Genomic DNA, 20243 nt, shown 5'->3' on the forward strand with positions numbered 1-20243 from the left:
TTGGTTTAAGTGATCATTTGCCATTCCGCACAGTTTTGTATTATCAATAAATTTGGAAACAGTAGATTTTAGTCCATGGTCTATATCATTTATATATACTATGAATAGAAGTGGCCCAAAAACGGGACCCTGAGGAACTCCGTAGTGAGTAAGTTTACCCTAGACTTTTCACAGGTTTCAGATTGGAGTTCACTTTCAGGTGTTTCGTTTACGAATACTGAGCTAAAACAATTCCTTAAAATATCGCACATTCCTTCATTTGAATATTCAAGTAGACCGTCAGCAGATGATAGTGAACCAATGTGATTCCTAACAACCTTTTTATATCTAATGTAAATATAGAATTCTTTGAGATTCTCTTTGGATTTATCAGCGATATTCATTTCGTATTGTCATTTTAGTTTTTTTATTGTCTTTTTTTAAATATCTCTGTATTAATACATAACTTTGATAGTCATTTGATGCACCCGAGCACCTGTATTTCTTATAAGCCTGTCTCTTTTTAGCAATACTTTTTTTCAGTTTCTCTGTCAAGCCATTTTGGGCGAGCCTGATTTGGGGGACGTCTGTCCTTAAAAGGGATGTAAGTATGAATCATCTTAGTGAGCGTATTATGAAATATTTCCCACATCTGATCTACAGGTCTTTCGCTTAATTTGGCCTCCCAATCTGTAAACTGAAGCTCCTGACGTAGTCCTATGAACTGAGCTTTACTGAAATCGGGCATTTTAGAAACACAAGTATCTATTCTAAAAAAAAAATAGTAGTTTGAATCTAACTAAGTTGTGATCGCTATTTGCAACAGTTTCACAGACTTCTACCTCGGTTATCATGCTTTCGCGGCTAGTGATCAATAGATCGAGTAAGTTTTCATATCTTGTGGGCTCTTTTACATGCTGAACTAAGTAATTGTCACCGAGAAAATTAATCAAGCGACTACCTATATGACCATGTTCAAGGGTCATCCAATCAATGTCAGTAAAATTGAAATCACCCATTATCAATAAGTCCCGGTTGCAGAAACTAGACAGTTTTTGAAACAACAGTATATATTACACCTACATTTATTTTTTGTCTATTTGTTTGTGTTAATTCTGCTCACAAACTATCATATGCATCCTGTTTCAGTTTCTCTAAAACACAAGCATGGACATTGTTTTTAAAGCACAGCAGAACACCTCCACCTTTCTTGTGGTTTCTATCCCGATGAAAGTGTTTAAATCCCGCAATATTAAATTCAGCTTCAAACTCTTTACCATCTAACCATGTCTCGGTTATTCCTATCATATCGAGATTTTCGCTTTTGACATACGCCTGTATTTCTTGGAATTTGTTCCTAATACAACGAGCATTAAAGTACATGGTTTTAAGAGACTCGTGCTTATTTCTTTTTGACACGTTTTGAGTTTCAATATCATGCCTTATATTATATTTTTTTATTGGCACCTTGCTATATATTGATATTTGGTCCTTCATTGACATTCAATGCCTCATAAACATTTCTCCCATCAAAATTAACATTTCCCCCATCAAAGACATCTGGTCGCTCATGGTCATCCGATCTCTTTGTACACTTTGTCCCCCTACGTCACCGCGTTTAACATCGGCCTCCCTTCGTTCATTGACATTCTGTCCGGCATCCCTTCCTAAAATTATATTACATCCCTTTCAAGGACAGACGTCCCCCAAATCAGGCTCACTCAAAATGGATTAACAAAGAAACTGAAAAAAGTATTGCTAAAAAGAGAAGGTGCATCAAATGACTATCAAAGTTATGTATCAATACAGAGATATTTAAAAAAGACAATAAAAAAACGAAAACGACAATACGAAATGAATACCGCTGATAAATCCAAAGAGAATCCCAAAGAATTCTATAGTTACATTAAAGATAAAAAGGTTGTTAGGAATCACATTGGTTCATTATTATCTGCTGACGGTCTACTTGAATATTCAAATGAAGGAATGTGCGATATTCTAAGGAATTATTTTAGCTCAGTATTCGTAAACGAAACACCTGAAAGTAAACTCCAATCTGAAACCTGTGAAAAGTCTAGGGTAAACTTACTACGATAAATATAACAAAAGAAAATATTAAAAGGTGTATAGATAAACTCAAAGTCAATAACATCAGGGTCTGACGGTTGGCATCCAAAAATCTTAAAGGAAATGAAAAATGAGATTGTTGTTCCATTAGAAATTATTTTCAAGAAATCCATCATATCTGGAGATGTCCCAAGAGAATGGAAGCTAGCTAACGTTACTCCCATATTCAAAAAAGGTGACAAAAAGAAGCCAAATAACTACATGCCTATAAGCTTGACTTCAATCGTAGGGAAAATGATGGAAACTATCATCAGAGATGCTATCGAACATTATTTGGAAAATAACTGTTTGATAAATGATAGCCAGCATGGTTTCAGACGGAAACGTTCTTGCGTGACTAACTTACTCGAATTCTACAACACAGTTATCTCGAATTATGACAAATCCCAGACAAATTTAGTACTTGTGTTTGGTGTACAAAAATAAATGGTTTTGGCTTTTGTCAAAAACCAGTCCGGGTAACCTATTCTTAGTAATTGAGTGCGTACTAATTTAATTTCTATGTTGAGAAATTCCGGGCTACAGATCCTGAGAGCTCTTAAATAAAAAACCCAAGCAACACTGTATTTCATATCTGGATGATTATTAAAAAATTATGAATAACTGCCAGTATGGGTAGGCTTCCTGTAAACCAAAAAGGACAAATGATCTGGACATCTGATCACTAATATGTCTAGGAAGGGTATTATTCCTTTAAAGTAGAATGGGAAATTGCATTGCGCAATACCCGTCTATTGGAGACACGCTTATACGTAATGTCAGATGACACCAAGCTCAAAAACGTAATATAATTTGGCGGGAAATCTCATTCCCCTTTCCCATTGGTTGAAGGTATTTAAACATTTACATAAGTTTTGTCATCTCGAGAAACGTTAGCTCCTATTCCCGGGTTATATGAGGCGAAAAAGAGAGCGACCCACGGGAGACACAGAGAATCAATAAAGATGAGTCAGTAGAGAAGAAAAATAGAGATCCAATACGAGAAAAGAAGAGAGAAGACAAGAAAAGAAGCAGACGCCCAGGGCCCATCTCAATTTACGTAGAAATTATTCTACATTCGTCGATTACAACAACTCAGCTAAACAAGATATATAAGTCTTGTGTTTATGGCCCATAGACAAAAATGTAAATGAGTTTTTAATTAAATTGAAAATGCTTGCTAATTCCATCAAATTCACAATAGAAATGAAGATGGTACTCTGCCATTTTTGGATTGCATTATCCTCCGTCACGAAAATTAACTTAAGATGATTTTAGGGGAGGTAAATGATCAATAACGCTTATGATTAATACATCGAGTTATGTCCTCTGTAAAACAGGGCAAAACCCTGGGATATATTTCAATATGTATCCATACATACCGATACATACATATATATACCAAAGGCTTTTTCTCCCTAATAAGAGAGGTAGCCAAAAAATAAAGACATAAAAACCACTCCCACCCATTCCATCCCTAACATGCTCCACTCCCCTCCACCCTCTTCCTTCCCTCTTATCTTGGCACCTCCTGGATATGTATCCACACAGGACTATTTCTTTGCCACTAGATCAGAACAGTAAAAGCAGGAGAGCAATAGCTGGCTGTTAGCTCTCCTGTTAAATGGTGGAGGAAATGCAGTCAAAATTGACGAGAGACCTTAGGTTTAGTCTGCAGACCAAGTGTCAGCCCCTCAGGGCTGCACTTCTTGACGGAGGTGAGGGTATTGATGGGTTTGGAAGTTGGGCGGCAGAAGAAAAATGTATTTCTCTTATGTTCATCCCACAGGATGACAATTTACAGTTACTTGTCATTGGCCTTCATGAAAACTGAACATGAAGGAAAATAATCATGCAAGCCATTATCCCCCTTGTAAACAGAATTTTGAATCACCCATTATATTCACAGATTTATATGTCACCAAGTGTTTTGAAACTTCGGTGATATACGCAGAAAGTCATGGGACACAGCAAACAACATCATGGCGCTAAGATTTTGCAAGAGAATGGGGAATATTTTTACCAGGATTACAAAGGTGAGTGTCCCGAAATAAATTATTCTGCACATGTGCATGCACGTTCACACACACATATACACATAAATATGCACACACACACACACACACACACACACACACACACACACACACGTAGGTCGACGTGACAGCGAAGTTTGGAACTCCAGGAAAAAATCAAGTTTCGTCGATCTCAACAAAGAAGGAGTACGTTTGTTGTACTAGTAGGGAGAGTGTAGTGGGAAGGTGAAGAAAAAGGAGAATGGGAGGGATTACTGCGGAAAATTGAAGGAAATGAGGAAGGGGACGAACGGGCCTCGGACGTTGGAAGGAGTGTCAATAAAAGGTGTGCAGAACACACAGACGAGGGAGAACAGGGGAGCAGAGGTGTCAAAATTAGAAATATAAATAATAGCAGCTCAATGGAAAGAGAAGATAACTGCTTTTATGGATTTAATGAGTGAGGAAATGACAACCTCTCCCGACTAGTAAATCTAGAGGAGAAACTCAAAAAAATTAACGAAGCATGGGAGGTTAGGTCTAACCAATTAACACTAGTTACCCAAAGAGTTGATAAACTGGAAGAACTAAAGAAGGCGAACCAAAACCGAACTAAAGAAATAGAATAATTAAAAAGACAGTTAAAACAAGTAAAAGATAAGAATGAGGAATTAAAGAGGAATAATAAAGATAATAAAGAGTCCATAGCAAAAGAAGCACAGGATTGGAGAAAAGACCAAGAGATCAACAAAATTGTATTTAGAGATGTAGTGACACAACAGATGAAAGAACAAACTAAGGACACAGTTATTAAAGTAATAAGAGAGAAGGAGAATATAGTAAGAGACTTAGCGGATAAAAAGAAATGTATAATTACATTAGGAATGGTTGAGAAGCATAATCCAAATAGGACTACACGAGTGAAAGAGGAGAAGGAAAAAGTAAACAAGATATTAGAAGTAGTTCAAGAGGATGGACAAGAGACAGGGAACGAAATTGAAGACATATATGGACTAGGGAAATACAATACAGATAAGACCAGACCAATTAAGGTTAAATTCAGGTCACAAAAAACAGCAGAGAATATCTAAGCAAAAACAGGGAAACTAGCAAATAGTGATCAACATAAATAGGTATGGATAAAAAGAGAGATGAATAAAGAAGAAAGAGAGGATGAGAAAAAAAAGACTAGAACCAAAGAAAAAAAAAACAGAAAAGAACAGTCAGACAAAGAGAAATTCTATTGGATATTAGTGGATATAAAGGTGAGGAAATAGTTCATAGCAGAAAAAACAGAAGGGAAACGGAAAACACGATGGAGGTAGCAGAAAATTAAAAGTGTCTTACACAAACAGTGTAGGACATGGTGCATATAATTATTGGATTAGAAACAGAGGTAAAACAACGGGGTGGAGTTATGTTTCTGACTAACAAGGATATAAATGTGAGGAATGTCACATATGGAAAGAATAGAGTAGAGATGATTATGATGGAAATGGAGGACAGGGACAAGAAGAGCAGGAAGATTGTAGTAAATTATGTGCCTCCTAAAACGGCTTTGTGGGAAGAGAGAGAACACAAAAATGTGTTAGAAGACATAAGGATAACACTAAACAAGATAATGGAAGATGGAGGAAGAATAGTTATAATGGGTGACTTTAATTGTAAAGAAATCTGCTGGGAAGATATGACAGTAAAGGGTGGAGACGACCTATGGGGAATTGTACTACTTGATATAATTATACAACATACAATGACGCATTGGATACAAGAGAATACTAGGTATAGAAATGAGGAAGAACCATTGAGATTGGACCTAATAACCACATCAGAACCCGAAATAGTGGACAAGATTGAATATAGGACACCAAAAAGTAAAAGTGGCAACATATTGGTTCAACTGGAAATAAATGAGAAAAAATACATGGAAAAAAACGAAAAATATAGAAAGGGAAGATTGATGTATGAAAAAACAGATTTTCATAAAATAAGAGAATTCTCTCAAAAAAGCAGACTGGGAAAGGATACACAAGGAGTAAACAACAGTAGATGTAGCCGGAGATGTAGAGAGCAATCCTCGGCCCACCACAAAATACAATGCCCAACATGCTCTAAACCCATTACCTCGAGCAGACAGACAAAGGGCTCAGCTCATTGCAATATGTGCAAAAACTGGGCCCACCTCACTTGCACAACACTTGCTGACACAAACCAATACACAAACACTTGGACATGTTCTACCTGCCCTCCAGTAACCCCACTCCCACCTCCCCAACCACAGCCAGCACCCTTACCCACTCCCAATTTCCCTTTGCCCTTATCCCCAATCAGTACTCCCTTTCCTTTATACCCAATCTCTCCTTTATACCCAATCTCTCCTTTCCCCCCCTCTAACCCCAACCTCAACCCCAAACGGCAACATACAACACATACAGAACACACAACATCAACATATTACAACACAACGTTGACGGTATTAACACGAAAAAATATTAACTCGAACACTTTCTTAAACAGCACAACATACACATTGCAATTATACAAGAAACAAAACTAAGACACTCACACAAAACACCATCATTTCATAATTACACCACCATCAGACAAGACCGGACCGACGGCAATGGCGGTGGACTCATCACCCTGATCCACCACTCCATCTGTTTTGTGGACACAAGTGCCACAACCAAAATTCTCCTCCCTACCACAGATAACACTACAGAAATCCAATCCATTCGAATCCGCACAGGCAACAAATCAACACTGACAATAGTTAACATGTACATTCCCCCCCAATCATCCCCCACAGTTCCAAACACCTTCAGGCCTCAATTTAGCCAACTAGCCTCAATCCCCAACCTGATCATGGGTGGTGACTTCAACGCCAAGTCGTCTGCCTGGTATGTCGACAACCCTGACACAGACAGAGGGCTTGATATACAGACTCAGTTTAACTCATTGACTATCATGAACAACACACAATCATACACATATCCCACACCAAGCCCTATACACTCCCTCCTCTCCTGATATCACCTTCTGCTCCCCCTGCCTAACCCCAACAACATCATAGAGAGTGGTCGGAACCCTTGGTTCTGACCAACTTCCAATCATCATCACCACCAAAACAAGATGCACCCCAGTTGGCCACAGACACACATACACCAATTACAAGAGAGCTAACTGGGAAGCTTTTACTGAAGAGACAGAACAACATTTTGAAACACTTAACAGTACACCAGTCACAAACATAAACAATGATGTGCACACTTTTAATACAATCATACAAAACGCAGACAAGAGATACATCCCTAGAGGCAACAGAAAATTACACAACCCCAACTTCACACCAGATATCCAAGGCCTCATCAGACAACGAGACACACTTAAACACAATACCCCCACACCTATCCCTCAAAACATAGCAGACCAAATACAAACACTAAACACTGTGATTGCCAATAAAATACACAAACAAAAAACACAAAATTGGCAAAACTTTATCAATACACTTGATCACAAAACAAACATCAGCAAATTGTACAAAACACTCAACAGCATTACACTATCCAACAGTAACACAACAGGCTCTCACGCAGCAATAATCACAACAACAGGCAATCTACCCTCAAACAGACAACAAGCAAACACACTCATAAATCATTTTGCACAGACAAGCCATCTCACTTCTCACCCTGACGACCGACGCACTATTCGACGTAAGAAAGACTTTCCCACAGACTCAGACTATACACCCTTCATAGACAGTCAGACAAAACACATAATACATCATCTCAAGCACTCATCTGCCTGTGGCCTTGATAACATAAGTAACATCCACCTAAAACACATTGGACCACAAGGTATACACACACTCACAAACATTGCAAACTACAGCTATTCACACAACACTATACCCGACATCTGGAAGCATGGTTAAATAATCACCATTCCAAAACCGAACAAAGACCCAACAATCCCAACATCGCACCGCCCAATCACACTTCTCTGCACCCCCTCTAAAGTCATTGAACGCCTAATACTTCAACTTGTCACACCACATATTCACCTTGCTGACTCACAACACGGTTTTAGGCCACTACACTCCACAAACACTCTTCTGATAAACCTCACACAAAGAATTTTAGATGGCATCAATTCAGATAGGCCCCACCACAGAACACTTCTTATAACATTAGACATTAGTAAAGCTTTTGATGCTATCCCCGGCCACAACCTAACAAATAAAATATATAACACAGACATGCACAATAACACCAAAAGATGGCTGGCCAATTATCTGGCAGGTAGGAATGCTTACGTGTCATATAATGGCCAATCATCGCACATCAGAAACATTAAGAATGGAGTACCACAGGGCTCTGTTCTATCCCCCACGCTCTTTAATCTATACATGCATGACTTACCCACACCAGACACCTCAGAAATACAAATCTCTTCCTACGCAGACGACATAACAATCACATGCACACATCGTAACACAGACAAAGCTGCAGAAATAATCCAGCCATACCTTGATACACTCAACACATGGTTCATCACAAACAGACTCAAAATAGCTCCAACCAAATCTACAGCAACACTTCTCACCAACTGGACAAAAGAACACAAATACATACTTCATCTCTACATCAACAACACTCTAATACCACACACAAACACACCGAAAATTCTTGGTGTAACATACGATACATCCATGTCTTTCAAACAACACATCACAAACATAAAAAACAAATGCACACCTAGACTTAACGCACTTAAGTCAATCGCTGGAACAACATTTGGATAAAACAAAGAAACTAGTATAACAATATACAAACAATGCATACGCTCAGTGATGAATTATGCGAGTCCTGCATGGGCTCCTAATCTCAGTGAGACACACCACAACACCCTTCAAATCATACAAAACAAAGCCCTAAAAACAATTACAGGCTGCACAAATACAACACCTACAGACCATTTACACCATGAAACAAAAGTCCTCAAAGTCAAGGACCACCTCGACATGAGAGGCACACAAACACTTGCTGCAGCCACCACAAACACATCACACCCGCTACACTACATAGCAGAACACCCACACACACCAAGAAACATTAAAACAACACCCAAAGACCTGTATCACACACAGATACTCTCTTCTCTTCCTCCACAACCACCAAATACCAGCCTCCGGAAACATATTCATAATCATATCACTCACCGCTCCATTAACACACTGAAAGACAACACACTGCTGCATGCCAGACCCCCTGATATCCACCCTTCTGAATCCTCTCTCCCACGAAAGGACAGAGTCCACCTGGCCAGACTGCGGTGTGGCCACCACCCAGCACTTCTAAGCTACTAGAAGAGGCTGGATGACCGCATTGTGAACAGCTGCCCAGGATGTAACACTTCACCCCATACCATACAACACATAATGGAAGACTGCATTATACACAATCATGCACGCAAACAACACAACATACACTCTATAAAGGATTTGTGGGAAAACCCAGTTTGGCTGTGGCATTCCTTGGGGAGACGGGACTGCTCGGACAGACAGTCTAGGGAACAACAACAACAACAACAACAGTAGAAGAGGTATGGAATATTTTGACAAAAAATTATAAAGAAGGCATGGAAAAGTATGTGCCAAGACAAAAACAAGAAAAAGGATATGTAAAGTGTTGGTACAACAAAAGATGTAGGGAGTTAAATGACTAAAGGGATAAAGCTTAGATAAGATGGAAGAAAGACAAAATACCTGAAAAATGGAAAATATATACTAATTATAGAAATCAATATGTGCAGAGAAGAAAAGAGAAAATACGAAAAAAATGTCATAACAAATGTAAAGATCAGCCAAAACTATTTTACAGATTTGTAAACAACAAAACGGAAAAACAAACAAGAATTAGAGAAACTACGACAAGGAGGAGTTGAATACAGAGGAAATAGAAATGGCAGAAATTATGAACAAGCATTTTAAATCGGTGTTTACGAGGGAGAACATACAACCTAGAGATATCGAGTGGGAGGAGAAAGTCCCCCCTATGAAAGAGATAGAAGTATCAAGGAATGAAATAATGAATTACTTGAGTAATCTCGATGTCAGAAAATCGCATGGTCCAGATGAAATGGCAAACTGGATTTTGAGAGAATGCAGGAATGAACTAACAGACAAAATACATAGTCTAATAAGCAGTTCATTGAAAAAAGAAAAAGTTCCAGAAGATTAGAAAAGAGCAAATATAGTGCCAATATATAAAGAGGGAAACAAGAAAGACCCTACCAACAATAGACCGGTCTCTCTTACAAGTATGGTAGCTAAAATTTGTGAAAGAATTATCAAAATTAAATGGGTAAGGCATTTAGAAAAAACAACGTACTAAATCCAAGGCAATTTGAATTTAGACAAGGATGATCATGCGTCACAAACTTAATATGTTTCTATTCAAGACTCCTAGATGTAATACAAGAAAGAGATGGATGGGCTGATTGTGCATTTCTAGACCTGAAAAAAGCTTTTGATAAGGTGCCACATAAGAAATTGTTAAAGTAATTAGAAGCTGTAGGAGGAATACAGGACAAACTGCTGAAGTGGATGGAAGACTTCTTGCATGAAAGGAAAATGAAAGTGGTGATAAGAGACAAACACTATTTGGGATTAAGTGATTAGTGGAGTTCCACAAGGAACAGTTCTGGCTCCAATAATGTGTGCTATATATATTAATGATATGGATAAAGAAATTGAAAGTTATGTGAGCTTCTCTGTGGACGATACAAAACTGTTGAAAAAGTGAACACTGTAGAAGATAGTGAGTCGCTGCAGAGTGATCTCAGTAAAGTATGGGAATGGAGTAGAAAGTGGGAGATGGAATTCAATATTAAGAAGTGTAGTATAATGGAATTTGGAAGAAGCAAAAAAAGAATAGTGGGATCAAATAAATTGGGAGAGGAAGAAACTAAAAAAGTAGAGAATGAGAAGGACCTGGGAGTCATTATTATGAATAATATGTCCCCTGAGAAACATATAAACAATTTTTTTGGAGAAACTTATAATTTAATAAGAACAATCAAAGTGGCATTTACATACCTGGACGAAGAAATGGTGAAGAAAATACTGGTCACTTTGATAAGACCAAGATTGGAGTATGCACCGACGACGTGGTCACCAAGTAAAAAAAATGTATAACAAAATTTGAAAGAATACAAAGAGCAATTACGAAATTGGTACCAACACTCTCAGAACTATCATATGAAGAGAGGCTAGCAAAACTTGAGCTACAGACATTAGAGTAAAGAAGAGAGAGGGGAGATTTGATAACTATTTATAGAATCATGAAAGGCACAGAAACTATTGATAAAGAGGATCTAATAAAACGGGATAGTAGAGATACAAGAGGACACGGAAAGAAAATCAAGAAAGACAGTTATAGACGAGACTTAAAAAAGAACATCTTCCCCACAGGGTAATAACGTTTGGAACAAGTTAGATGAAAATGTGGTGTGTGTAAAAATGATACACGAATTTAAAAAGAGTCTAGATAAAACGAGATATGAAGACGGGACATCACGAGCATAGCTCCCCTTCCCGTAAATTACAACTAGATAAATACACACACACACATACACCAAAAGGTGTGAGAGTGCAAAAATTGCCAGGGATATGTCTTGGGGGGGAAATGGAGGAAGAGAAGAAGTAGTAAAATAAAAGAACTTTACAAACAATCTTGAAATGACTATACAAGAACTCACAGGTAGGATGAAAGCAATTTTGAAAGAGGTGTAGTAGATAAATACAAAGATGAATGGTAGATTGAGTAATCAACAAGTAAATAATGGGTCGTGAGGCCTTCAGCTCAGGTAGAAATAATGAATGAACGTTTCCAATCAGTCTTCACATAAGAGATTTTTTCTTTCTTTCTTTTAAGGACACCATGGCAAGCAAAAAAATTCAGGTTTATAATATCTAAATGTAGAAGTGAGGGAAGTCCTCATTCTCTTGGGATCATTGGATGTGACAAAAGCTTCAGGACCTATGCGTTTATTTATGTATTTTATTTGGTACTTACATTATCATAGTTTTTATTTAATAATTTATTATCATTATTTGGATTTTTTCGCATCCGACCTAGATATGGACCAAAAGTTCTCCTGTCGGCATGCTCCGCCTTTGTAATCCCTTTGTAATCCTTTGTAATAATCAGAGAATGTAGGGAACGGCTAGTGGACAATATTCACAGTATTACTTTCGTATTTTGGAACAAATACTAGCTGCCCTAGTAAAGTTTGGGCAGCATCTCACATACGAACATTTTTATTACAGCAGAAAAGTGTAAACACTCAAATAGTTGGAATGAATAAGGACGTCAGTATTATTACAGCTTATTCATAGAGAGATATGAGGATAAATAAGATAGTGAGATAATCAAAAACATGAACAATGAAACAGTGGGGATAACTTAAGCCATAGATAAAAAAAAATAATCATACACAAAATAGTAATATTTCGGCAGGAAAACGTATAAGTATCCACACCTAAGTGGAATAAAGAAAAGGCAGTTAATGGCATTACATTTTAACTACATGTTACAGTAATAAACTTGTAAATGACGAAATAGAATAAATGAAAATAAAGTCGCTAACATTCACGTTCGAACGTCATCAGGATGCTTTCGACAGGAACAGGATTTTCGAGTGACGTCTTTATACACAACCTGTACAGAGATGATTATTTACACTTACGGGATAATAGAAGACTATAAATGTCGTTACAGTTTATAGAGACTTATGTGCTACAATAATAAATTGGTAAATGATGTAATGGAATAAAATAAAATAAAGTTGATAACATTAGCACATTCATGAAAGTACGTACATATGTGCAAATAAGTAACAAGGGGCAATGGGCCGGAACTTATTGACATGACCGCAGCACTTCATCGCACGTACCTCGTGCGCACTGCGGTGCAAAAGGTTTCGGGGTAAATGGCAGCATACCTGCCAAGCATAGTAACGTCACCCAAGCATCGATGTCGGGTCAGGTCTACAGTGGTGCCTTAGAATTCGAATATAATTCGTTCTAGAAGGCCGTTCGAATGCCAAGACAATAAATGAAATTCCAAGAAAATAACTGAAAATAATATAAAAATCACAGATGCCCTCTACCGCTTCAGAGAGACCCCACTAAATTTTAGGTCAGTATCACTCGCGAGCACAATACTGAAATTATGTGAAATTATTGTGAAAGATCGATGGACCAAATACCTTAACGAGATAAACATTCTGACAGACAGTTAGTTTGGCTTGAGATCTGGAAGATCATGCATGTCCTTTTAATATTTTAGAGGGCTTTTGATAAAGTACCTCACAGTCGGTTAATGTGGAAACTGGAGCACAATGGAGGACTGAAAGACACTACTAGAATGGATGAAATATTTTTTTTAATGGGAAGATGTGTGAGGACAGTAGTAAAGGACAAAATGTCAAGATGGAGAACAGTAAAAGGCGGAGTTCAACAAGGTTCAGTTGTCTATGTCAATGGCATGATAGAAGATGCAACAAACTATGCCAACATGTTTCAGATGATGTAAAAATCATAAGAAGAGTGAAAAATTAAGAGGACTGTGGACTATTGCAAAATGATCTAGACACTATTCTTATGGGGAGGCAAGAATGGGAAATGAATTTCAATACCAAATAAATGTTGAGTTGTGGTAGTGGGTAATATCTGCAAAAGACCATTACTTAAACAAAAGAGGAAAAAGATTTAAGAATGTTGATAAAAGACAACCTGTCACCTGACATATATATCAGCAGGATTGTGGGAGAGATGTACGGACTGCTGCAGAAGATTAAAGTGGCTTTTCACTATATGAATGAAGAGATGAGGAAAGATTAAAAGCACCGGGTCTGCCAACCTTGAAAGATCAAAGAAAAAGAAATGATATGATTCTCAGGTCACTAAAGGTGATAGATTGCATTGACAAAAGAGATTTTTTGATTAAGGATGAAGGGGTTTTAACAGGTCATGGGAACAAACAAAAAAAGACCACATGTCTATAGGATGTGAAGAAATAGAGCTTTCCATATAAATGCATAAATACTTGGAATAGCTTAGAAAGTGATATAGCCCAAGCTCAAACAATACAGGAATTCAAATATGAATATGATAACTGGAAGGCAAGAATATAGATTAGGTTGGAACTGTATATGAATATGAGGCTAGGTATGGTCATATTGGAGAGTAGGAGACGGGATCGAATGAGTATTGCTCTTTTCCTGTATACTACAATTAGGTACATACAATTAGATAAATACACACACAGGAGAATAAGAGACAGGACCTTATGAGTGTTGTTTCTTTCTTGGATACTTCAATTAGATAAATACACACACACATACATGTCTGTTCACATACATATTACATGGATGGAGAGTGAATGAAAAAAAAATGTACAAAGGACCTAATCCACCCCCAGATTAGAATATGTAGTGGTGTTGTGGTCTCCACACAAAATGAAAGATATAAACAAGAGCTACAGAATATTGAGAACAACAACCAAATTGATCCTCAACCAAAAAGACAAACCATATTCGGAAAGAATACAGGTGTTGGACCTGACACTTAAAAAAGAGAGAGAGAGAGAGAGAGAAGTAAGTTGATTGTAGTGTTCAGATCAACAGATTAAACTGAGGGTTTTTTTCTCTCTTGCTAGGTTTTATACAACTGCTGGAGAACACTCTACCCTTTTAAGGTTTAACTAATGATTAATTCCTAAGTATGTAACTATCTTAAGCTTAATTGTTTCTTTTTCATTATCATGCAAGCAATTTTTTTTAAAAGATGACATTATTTTTATGGTTTTATTTAAAGCACTGTTCTCTCCTGGTTACTAGGGATATCGGGCAGTTTTGCTAACAATGCTCTTCACGTTCTTTCTCATTCATACCTGGCATCCTGCAATTACATCGAACTCTTCAACTGAATACAGGTTAGAATATCACCTCCCTTTGTTCTCTAATGGTAATTATCCAATCTCTCTTCACTTTCTCTCACTTTCCCTATATATAAAGTATGAGTGTGTGTGTGTATTTACCTAGTTGTATTTTACGGGAAGGGGAGCTATGCTCGTGGTGTCCCGTCTCCATATCTCGTTTTATCTAGACTTTTTAAATTCGTGTATCGTTTTTGTATACACCTCATTTTCCTCTAACTTGTTCCAAACGTCTGTTATTCTGTGGGGAAAGTTGTTCTTTTTCAGGTCTCTTTTATAATTGTCTTTTTTTATTTTCTTCCCGTGTCCTCTTGTATCTCTACAATCCCATTTTATTAGATCCTCTCTATCAATAATTTCCATGCCTTTCATAATTCTATAAATAGTTATCAAGTCTCCTCTCTCTCTTCTTTGTTCCAATGTCTGTTACTCAAGTTTTGCCAGCCTCTCCTCATATGATAGTTCTGAGAGTGTTGGTGCCAATTTCGTAATTGCTCTTTGTATTCTTTCAAGTTTTATCATACATTTTTTTTTACTTGGTGACCACGTCGTCGCTGCATACTCCAATCTTGATCTTATCAAAGTGACTAGTATTTTCTTCACCATATCTTCGTCCAGGTATATAAATGCCACTTTTATTGTTGGTATTAAATTATAAGTTTCTCAAAAAAAAAAAAATTATATGTTTGTCAGGAGACATATTCATAATAATGACTTCCAGGTCCTTTTCATTTTCCACTTTTTCTAATTTCTTCCTCTCTCAATTTTTATGATCCCACCATTCTTTTTTTTGCTTCCAAATTCCATTATACTACACTTCTTAATATTGAATTCCATCTCCCACTTACTACTCCATTCCCATACTTTATTGAGATCACTCTGCAGCGACTCACAATATTCTACAGTGTTCACTTTTTTCAACATTTTTGCATCACCCACAAAAAAAGCTCATGTAACTTTCAATTCCTTTATCCATATCATTGATATATATATATATATATATATATATATATATATATATATATATATATATATATATATATATAGCAAACATTATTGGGGCCAAAACTGTTCCTTGTGGAACTCCACTAATAACTTCATCCCAAATAGAATGTTTGTCTCTTATCACCACTCTCATTTTTCTTTCATGCAAGAAGTCTTCCATCCACTCCAGTAGTTTGCCCTGTATTCCTCCTGCAGTTTCTAATTTCTTTAGCAATTTCTTATGTGGCACCTTATCAAAAGCTTTTTTCAGGTCTAGAAATGCACAATCAGCCCATCCATCTCTTTCTTGTATTACATCTATCAGTCTTGAATAGAAACACATCAAGTTTGTGACACATGATCTTACTTGTCTAAATCCAGATTGCCTTGGATTTAGCACCTTTTTTTTTCCAAATGCCTTACCCATCTAATTTTGATAATTCACAAATTTTAGCTACCATACTTGTAAGAGAGACCGGTCTATAGTTAGTAGGGTCTTCCTTGTTTCCCCCTTTATATATTAGTGCTGCATTTGCTCTTTTCCAATATTCTGGAACTTCTCCTTCTTTCAATAAACTACTTATTAGACTATATATTTTGCCTGTTAGTTCGTTCCTGCATTCTCTCAAAATCCAGTTTGCCACTTCATCTGGACCATGCGATTTTCTGACATCGAGATAACTCAAGTGATTCATTAATTTTTTCCTCGTTACTTTTATCTCTTTCATAGGGGGGACTTTACCCTCCCATTTGACATCTCTAAGTTGTATACTCTCCCTAGTAAACACTGATTTAAAATTTTTGTTCATAATTTCTGTCATTTCTATTTCCTCTGTGTATTCAACTCCTCCTTGTCGTAGTTTCTCTAATTCTTGTTTTTCAGTTTATTGTTTACAAATCTATAAACTAGTTTTGGTTGATCTTTACATTTTTCTATGACATCTTTTTCGTATTTTCTCTTTTCTTCTCTGCACATTTGTACATATTCATTTCTATAACTAGTACATATCATCCATTTTTCAGGTCTTTTTCTTTCATCCATTTTATCCAAGCTTTATCCCTTTTGTCTTTTTAACTCCCTACATCTTTTGTTGTACCAACACTTTACATATATTTTTTCTTGTTTTTGTCTTTGAACATACTTTTCCACTCCTTTAAAGATTTTTGTCAAAATAGTCAATTTCTCTTCTACTGTTGTTTCCTCCTTGTGTATCCTTTCCCAGTCTGCTTTTTGAAAGAGTTCTCTTATTTCATTTAAAAAAAAAATCCATACATCAATCTTCCTTTTCTATGTTGTTCGTTTTTCTTTCCATGTATTTCTCCTCATTTAGTTCCAGTTTAACCAATATATGGTCACTTTTACTTATTGGTGTCTTATATTCAATCTTGTCCACTGTTTCGGGTTCTGATGTGATTATTAGGTCCAGTCTCGATGGTTCTTCCTCATTTCTATACCTAGTATTCTCTTGTATCCAATGCGTCATTGTATGATCTGTAATCATATCAAGTAGTACATTTCCCCATAGGTCGTCTCCACCCTTCACTGTCATCTCTTCCCAGCAGATTTCTTTACAATTAAAGTCACCCATTATAACTATTCTTCCTCCATCTTCCATTATCTTATTTAGTGTTATCCTTGTGTCTTCTAACATATTTTTGTTTTCTCTCTCTTCCCATAAAGCCGTTTTAGGAGGCACATAATTTACTACAAACTTCCTGCTTTTCCCATCCCTGTCCTCCACTTCCATCATAATCATCTCTACTCTATTCTTTCCATATGTGATATTCCTCACATTTATATCCTTGTTAGTCAGGAACATAACTCCACCCCGTTGTTTTACCTCTGTTTCTAATCCAATGATTATATGCACTATGTCCTACACTGTTGGATGGTAGTGGACCTTTCAATTTCCCATTATGTCCAGTTCTTTTTCCTTCAGGTAGTCATTCAGTTCGTGCAAGCCTGTTATTAAGCCATCTATATTTGTGTAAGACACTTTTAATTTTCTGTTGCCTCCATCGTGTTTTCTGTTTTCTTTCCATTTTTCTCTGCTATGAACCATTTCCTCACTTTCATATCCACTACTCTTCAATAGAATTTATCTTTGTCAGACTCTGTTCTTTTCTCGTTTTTTCCTTAGCTTCTAGTCTTTTTGTTTTCTCATCCTCTCTTTCCTCCTCATTCATCTCTCTTTTTATCCATACTTGTTTATACTGATCCCTTTCTGCTAGTTTTCCTGTTTTTTGACAAGATATTCCCTGCTGTCGTTTGTAACCTTAATTGGCCTGATCTTATCTGTATTGTATTTCCCTATTCTATATATTTCTTCAATTTCTTTCCCTGTTTCTTGTTCCTCTTGAACTACTTCTAATATCTTGTTTACCTTTTCCTTCTCCTCTTTTACTCTTGTAATCCTATTTGGATTATGCTTCTCTTCCATCCCTAATATAATTATACATTTCTTTTTGTCCGCTAAGTCTCTTACTATATTCTCCTTCTCTCTCATCACTTTAATAACTGTGTCCTTTGTTCTTTCATCTGTTGTGTCACTATATCTTTAAATACAATTTTGTTGTTCTCTTGGACTTTTTTCCAACCCTGTACTTCTTTTGCTATGGACTCTTTATTCTCTTTATTATTATTATTTAATTCCTCATTCTCATCCTTTACTTCTTTTAACTGTCTTTTTAATTCTTCTATTTCTTTAGTTTGGTTTTTGTTCTCCTTCTTTAGTTCTTCCAATTTATCAACTCTTTCCGTAATCCGTGTAAGTTGGCTGAACCTAACCTCCCAATGTTTGGTCATTTTCTCTAGTTTTTCCTCTAGACTTGCTAATCGGGGGAGGTTGGCATCCCCCCCTCATTAAATCCATGGAAATTATTATCTCAATTTTTTATTGTGCTGTTTTTATCTATATTTCTAAACTTAATGCTTTCACTGATATTTCCGACTTCACCTGCGTCGTCTGCAGCCCTTTTGTTGACATTTCTTCTGACGTCCGGGGGAGCCCGTTCGTCTCCTTCCTCATTTCCTTCCATTTCCCTCAGTAATCCCTCCCTTTCTCCTTTTTCTTCACCTTCCCAATACACCACGAGCGTTCCCCTTCCCTACTTATACAACAAAGGTACTTTCTCGTCGTTGAGATCCACGAAAATGGCACTTCTTTTCCGGAGTTCCAATCTTCGCCTTGAATCCGAGGAAACGCGCGCGCGTGTGTGTGTGTGTGTGAGAGAGAGAGAGAGAGAGAGAGAGAGAGAGAGAGAGAGAGAGAGAGAGAGAGAGAGAGAGATTCACCATGGTCGTGGATCACGTGTTGGACTCATAATCAACAGCTATTTCCCTTCCGGAAGAGAGCCCAGAGCTCATATAAGACCGATCTATGGGTAATGCTGTGACCTTACACGCACACACACACACCCAACTCTGCGCCCACGAGAGTTGGAGTAACAACTCGTAGTGCAGTGATAGTAAAATTATTTCAGCCACGGGGGGGATTCGACCCCGGACCGCTGTAGTGGCAGCTGGGAAATCTAACCACTGCGCCACGAGGTGTGTGTGTGTGTGTGTGTGTGTGTGTGTGTGTGTGTGTGTGTGTGTGTGTGTGTGTGTGTGTGTGTGTGTGTGTGTGTGTGTGTATTTACCTAGTTGTATTTTCCGGGAAGTGGGAGCTATGCTTGTGGTGTCCCGTCTTCATATCTCGTTTTATCTAGACTATTTTTAAATTTGTGTATCGTTTTTGCACACACCACATTCTCATCTAACTTGTTGCAAACGTCTATTACCCTGTGGGGAAAGCAGTGTGTGTATTTACCTAGTTGTATTTTACGGGAAGGGGAGCTATGCTCGTGGTGTTCCGTCTTCATATCTCATTTTGTCTAAACTGTTTTTAAATTCATGTATTGTTTTTTGCACACACCACTTTCTCATCTAACTTGTTCCAGATGTCTATTATTCTGTGGGGAAAGCTGTTCTTTTTCAGATCTCTTCTATAACTGTCTTTCTTGCTTTTCTTTCCGTGTCCTCTTGTATTTCTATCATTCCATTTTATTAGATCCTCTCTATCAATAGTTGCTATGCCTTTCATGATTTTATAAATAGTTATCAAATCTCCTCTCTCTCTTCTTTGCTCTAATGTCTGTAGCTCAAGCT

General features: G+C 37.2%; 1 protein-coding gene across 4 annotated transcripts in view; it reads left to right on the forward strand.

Annotated features, from left to right (window-relative positions):
* Positions 1–20243, forward strand: part of LOC143035218 (alpha-(1,3)-fucosyltransferase C-like) — a 59484-nt gene that overhangs the window by 2348 nt on the left and 36893 nt on the right. For 2 of the 4 annotated variants that reach the window (XM_076201958.1, XM_076201960.1), the window contains exons 2-3: positions 3995–4121; positions 15012–15106. In XM_076201958.1, coding sequence (XP_076058073.1) covers positions 4068–4121; positions 15012–15106 — 149 coding nt within the window. In that variant the 5' untranslated portion in view covers positions 3995–4067. Of the gene's footprint in view, positions 1–3994; positions 4122–15011; positions 15107–20243 lie in introns of those variants that run through there. The other 2 variants (XM_076201961.1, XM_076201959.1) reach the window with 1 other exon arrangement.

This window comes from Oratosquilla oratoria, chromosome 18 (assembly GCF_046742065.1).
Source record: "Oratosquilla oratoria isolate Oo_2021 chromosome 18, ASM4674206v1, whole genome shotgun sequence".
Lineage (NCBI taxonomy): Eukaryota > Metazoa > Arthropoda > Malacostraca > Stomatopoda > Squillidae > Oratosquilla > Oratosquilla oratoria.